Source organism: Terrapene carolina, unplaced genomic scaffold, assembly GCF_002925995.2.
Source record: "Terrapene carolina triunguis isolate 2854851 unplaced genomic scaffold, T_m_triunguis-2.0 Scaffold845, whole genome shotgun sequence".
NCBI classification, from domain to species: domain Eukaryota; kingdom Metazoa; phylum Chordata; order Testudines; family Emydidae; genus Terrapene; species Terrapene triunguis.
The window spans coordinates 1-6,149 of NW_020665196.1; the positions used below are offsets into that span (position 1 = coordinate 1).

At 41.2% G+C, this 6,149-nt stretch overlaps 1 protein-coding gene across 1 annotated transcript; it reads left to right on the forward strand.

Annotated features, from left to right (window-relative positions):
* Window positions 1-17: 17 nt before the first annotated feature.
* Window positions 18-4,828, forward strand: LOC113408142 (aldo-keto reductase family 1 member C3 homolog; the record flags this gene model as incomplete). The annotated part of the gene is made up of 4 exons (XM_026660898.1): window positions 18-185; window positions 773-889; window positions 2,783-2,860; window positions 4,706-4,828. Coding segments are annotated over 4 exons (486 nt in total), but the record flags the coding sequence as incomplete, so codon positions are not given.
* Between the last annotated feature and the right edge of the window lie 1,321 nt (window positions 4,829-6,149).

Genomic DNA, 6,149 nt, shown 5'->3' on the forward strand with positions numbered 1-6,149 from the left:
ACCTTCTTAACCGGTAGGTTCAAAAAAGTAAATGTGAGGAGGCTACAAAGGTGGCTATTGAAGTTGGCTTCCGCCATATTGATGGAGCCTTTATATATGGGATTGAGGAGGAGGTTGGGCGAGCCATTCACAAGAAGATTGCAGACAGAACAGTCAAAAGAGAGGACATATTTTACACAGGAAAGGTAAGTGGGTTTTGTTTTAACATCGGTATTTTTATCGTACTGCTTCTTGAGCTAATTATTTTGTCTAATTTATGAAGAATGTTGTCAATGTCAAGGACAATTTTAAAAAGATTGCATTTAGGGGAGTATTATTCACAGAATTGGGAAACTGCATTCTATAACAAGTTACAGGTTTGAGCACAAGGCTCATCTCTACCTGTGTGAAAGCAAAGCTAAAACGGCTACTTCATTCAGGGCCGACTCCTGAAGTCAGACAACAGAGTGACTCCCAATAACCCAGGACAACAAATTTAGCCCAAAAGATTTTAACCTTGAGAGTGGCCTCACATAGAGTTCCTGTACGGACCAAGTGCACTTCTGACATCCTGGCTGCATTTCAGCCGCTCGCCCTGCTTCTTCAGGAAACATTCACTTCTTACTCTCATGTGCATCTTTGCACACAACCACCTCACAACACAACCCTTCTGTTAAAAAGGTAAAGCCAGCGGTATGACACAACTAAGACATTTTAGAAAAGTGGTTTTTACAGAAAGAAGAGACAAGAGAGGACTTTTTCAGAAAGAACAGTTGTGTTTGAATCATTACAGCTTTGGAGTACCTTTCACCGTCCTGAACTTGTCCGAAGCTGCCTGGAACAATCACTGAAGAAACTTAAGTTTGACTATCTTGATCTCTTCATTATCCACAACCCCATGTCTCTAAAGGTAAACATTTCTTTAAAAAATATACACAGGAAAACAAATGTTTGGTAGTATATCCATGGGCCAGAGCAGAGCTGTTCTGAAAAAGACCCGTAGTCCATCTAGTCCTACGTCCAGCCTACAGAAGTAGCCTATGATGGGTGTTCGAGGGGAAGGCAAAAGACAAAAGAAAAACTAATGCATGAAGCACAGTCTATAATGAAATATTTTTGGGGGGAAACTCATATTGTCTGTCCTTGACAATCAATCTATATTAAGCACGTAGGTTATGCTTTTAATCCTTGCTATTAAAACATCATATGCTACCTGGTTCACACTATGCCACTAAAATATACATATATATGTGTGGACTGGCAAATTTACAAACTATCTTGGGAACTCTCTAAATTCAAATATACACTTAATGATCAAAAGCTATCTCTAGTTACTCTGGAAATTCACCAATAATCTATAAAACTAACCTTGGGTTACTGTGATCAGTTGTAATCAACTATAACTTCTTTAGCTTATTAATCATGTGTTCATTAATTCAAACTTCTTTCTTTTTGTCAGAGAAGCTATCAGTTTTCTGTGACACCACATATGTTTTATCTATAATATCTCTAGGCACTAATTGCTTTTGACATGCATGCTTTGTTTTCACTGAGTATAAACAGAATTTTATACTGTTTATAGTAGTGCTTAGCTGAGTTAATTAATTTTCCAGTATCAACACATATCCTCTTATTGACACAAAATTATTTCTAGGCATTCATTTCAGTTCAAGGTAGAATCATAGGACTGGAACGGACCTTAAGAGGTCATCTAGTCCAGTCCCCTGCACTTGTGGCAAGACCAAGCATTATCTAGACCAGTGGTTCCCAACCTGCGGCCCACGTGCCACTTGCAGCCCAATCAACACAGAGCTGCGGCCCATGTGACATCCTCAGGGCCATACAGGTAGTATTGGATATGGCCCACAATAGTAAATAGGTTGAGAACCACTGATTTAGACCATTCCTGGCAGGTGTTTGTCTAACCTGCTCCTAAAAAACTCCAATGATGAAGATTCCACAACCTCCCTAGGCAATTTATTCCAGTACTTAACCACCCTGATAGTTAGGAAGTTCCCTGATTTGTCCTTATTTCCCCGTTTATAGATTGGCACTATATTTGCCCTTTTCTAGTCCTCTGGAATCTCTCCCATCTTCCATGACTTTTCAAAGACAATCACTAATTGTTCAGATATCTCCTCAGTCATCAGGCCCTGGTGACTCAAAGACATCTAACTTCTCTAAGTAATTTTTAACTTGTTCTTTCCCTATTTTAGTCTCATATCCTATGCAGGAGTGGCGGAAGTACCCTAAAAGGATGGGAGGGCACAGGCGCCCGAACCGAGGCCCCACAACACCCCTTTTCTCCAAGCCCCCGCCCTGATGCCACCCCTTCTCCCTGATCCACCGCCCTCAAACTGCCTATTCCCCCAAAGACCCCGCTCCCACATTGCCGCCTCTTCCCCAGCTCCCATTGCTCGTATTCCCCCCTAGACACCATTCCCTGCTCGTTCTTTTCTGCCTCCTGTCACTCGCCCTTATGACTGGTAAAAAATGGTGGGGGGGGGGCATGGCCACCTGGCCCCTCCTGTTCCGGCACCCCTGATCCTACCTCATTTTCATGGGTAGAGATCCAATCAGTACTAACCTTTTCGGTGAAAACTGAAACAAAAAGGTCAGTTAGCACTTCTGCCATTTCCACATTTTAGATAAAACCATTCTATTGCTTTTATCCAGCTTTAGAGTTCAACACCTTCCCTCCCCCACTCCTCCTCCTTACAACTCCTTCCTTGGCCACAAAATAGTTAAAATCAACTTGTGTAAAAAGCATCATGACCAAGGGGGATTTCCCTTTTGTTTTTAGCCCGGGACAGATCCAATCCCAAAGGATGAAAATGGAAAAATCATTTTTGATATTGTAGATCTGCGTCAAACTTGGGAGGTGAGTGACATGAATAACACAGTGTTAATTAAGAGCCCATCCAGTTTCCTTAGGCAGCCAGCTGACTGTTACCCAGAAAGCGCTCAGATTTCCGGGGTTTTTCAGTCATAGGACCTTTTAAGAGGGCAAAGGAGAATGTATAGAAAAGTATAGAAAAGCCAGTCCCTCTACTTCCTCAGGGGGCCCAGGAGGCCAGTGTGCTCACGCAGTTTTCCCAGGAAACAACCCCTGTCTTCTGGGGAGCTCTAGCTCTGCTCACACCAGATTCCTACCCAGACTGAGCCAGTATCCTCCCTTTTAAGGTCCTACCCTACTCCAGGCTTGACAAGTCTCATGCGTGTGGTGGGTTGTGCCCAGAGGAGCTCTTTAACCCTTTCTTGACTGCTGTAGGAGCTGCCCCATCATACTAGGGAAGGTTAACTCCATCAGTGTCAGACTGATAGAATTAAACCAGTACAATAACTGTGCATAGCCCAGACCCTCAATGAGTATTCAGGGTAGCTAGTTAAGTGAAATGTATTTTTACGTGTGAACTGAGCAGATTTAAGGGGGAAATCACTGAGAGACAATAAACATGAAATCTCACATGCTTTTTTTTTTTTTTTAACAGAATCACTTTGTAGAGCAGAACCGCACTTTGAGATGCTTTAGCCTTCCCTGTTCTTAGGACAGGGATATTGCCAAAGGCATTGTCAGGGACAGAATTGTAGTCTGGGCTTTACAGGTGATGTTTTCCACAGAGGAGGGATGAAATATTCTGCCCTAGAGTCAGCCAAGATGAGGACTCCATCAGATCCCTAATTCTTTAGCTAATGCTCTTTAAGTGGCTCGGCACTGCAGCTTATTAGCCAGCCAGCACTGAAGAGTTAGGTTCAAAGTCTGTCCACACTTATCCACATTACAAAACCCATCAGTCAGTTTAATACCATTGGCGCTTCTATATCAAGAGAAGCCAGAAATGAAATACAAAGGGCCATCAGGTTAGAATTGAGGTGCATTGACAGAGCTTTGGGGAAGTTACCATAGTGTCTGCTCACTTTATCCAAGGTTCTAATTAGTGCTATTGGTTCCTCAGTTTCATGAGCATTAACTAAACTCCCTCATTTAAAAGGAAAAAGCTAAAACTTCCTCTGTGATATGTGCCTTCCCTTCAGTGGACTCTAGCAAGCTTTTTCTATTAAATGTAAAAAGTAAACAGGATTTGGCTACAGTATCATTGTTATCGTAGCACTGCTTGTGATCTGAGACTCTGCAGTCATTTTCTATTATGAGAGCAGGGAAACACTGGCGCATCTCAGACACCACAGCATGGCTACTGTCAGTAAATAGAGACATTCTAACGGTGACCCCTGCACCTGTCCATCTCCTTCAATATTTCTTGTGTTTTCCCTTTAATTTTCATACTCAATTATTTTTTTGCTATAAAACTCTTAAACTGGTGTTCGTAGTCCCATACTTATGTGGTATCCTTATTTCTGTATTGTTCACTAGCAATGATTGGGTATCGCTATGTCTTTGAGGTTCTGTATGTGTAAGGGACAAATTAGAGAGAAAGCAACTGGGAGAGACAGTGGCCAGATTGTCTACTTTCTACTGGGGGAAAAGATTACTTTATTTCAGTGGATTGGACGGAGATCTGATGCCTAAGAGAACGGTTAGAAAATGACTGTCTCTAAATCAGAGTTTTGTTCTAGAACAAATCAAATGTCCCCTACTGTATGTGTAATGATATTTTGGTGGAATAATTTTACATGGAGTGTGCCTGGTTGAGCATAATTTTTCTAGTCTTATGGAAATTATACTACCAGTAGTGATAATGGAACTGGCCATTGTTGTTTTCCCCAGGCCATGGAGGCATGTAAAGATGCAGGCTTGGTGAAGTCCATTGGAGTGTCCAACTTCAACATCAGACAGCTGGAGATGATCCTGAACAAACCAGGGCTCAAGTACAAACCTGTTCTCAACCAGGTAAAACTCTGGCCTTTGGATGGAGACCTAAAAGTGTTGAGTTAGAAGAAATTCAGAACTTGTAGTCAGTGAAAAGTTTCATTTATGGGAGAAGAACCTCAGTGCTTAAAGGAAATGGAAACTCCAGAATGTCTTTCTCAGCAGGAGATAATGTCCAGCCTTTCTTTTAAATCAAAAGGGAAACCTCCTTATTGCTTCACTTCAAGTAGACACAAGCCACAACAGTTAGACCCTGATATTGAACTCCTCAGAATTTTTGGGTGTTAGGACCAGTTGACGTTAAAGATGGGGGCCATTAGCAAATACAGATTTAGGTTCAAGTTCTGAAAAAAAAACCATAATTTTATGGAGTTTGGAAAAGGGCTTTGTTTGTGCCCATCATTAAATTCATAGAAAAACTAATGCAAATCAAGAAAGAATAAAGTAGAAAATACCCATAAAGGAAACAGTGTTTGAGGGGGGCAGGAGAAAGAGAGACACAGCTGCTTCCCTGCACATCCAGAGATCCTCTCCTGCTACCTCATTCCCCTGCTATGGGAATGGACTTTAAGAGCACCAGCCTTTCTCTGCTTGGAATGTGAGGAGGTTTTGTTACCAGGTTATCCAAACTCATACTCAGAAATGTGACTTTCTAATCTATTTGCCTACCTTTCGTGTAGATACCCAGATGTATTCTATACATGCTGGATAAAGGGAAAGAATTGAGTTATATATGATAAGCAAAATAACACAGGATATGCACAGCATCCCATAGTCAGTAGTTGAAAGTAATTTTACCTCTCAAGTGTTTTTCTTTTTAAACTTAGCATAGCACAAGTTCTATATGGAGGATTATATATAGATAGAAGGTCATTTTGAAGTTGAAAATCTAAACTTCTAAATTTCAATATTAAAATATGTAAGAGTAAAATGTCTTATCTTGAGGAAAAAACTATTGTTTCATACTCAAAAATGACTGAACTGATTTTGATTCAATTTCTTCCCTCCCCCTCAAAAAATTCATTTATGAGTTGAGACCAAGCATGAGACCAAGCATGAGAAATTTTAGACCAAGAGACCACATGAGGGGAAGTTATCAGCCACTGAAAATAAGGGCTTAGAATGAGAGTGCCATCTCGTCCATATCTACAGTTACAACCCGGGTCCCAGTAAAGACCCATAGAACATCTATTAGTAATTATCTCACTACAACTAATAGCCATGGCTTTAATGGCAGTATTGGTCCAGGACATGATATTGATCCATATTCTAGCTGCGTAACAATACACGATGGACCAAAACCTCCTTGTAGAAGACTTAGTGAGGTGTCAAGTGGGACTAC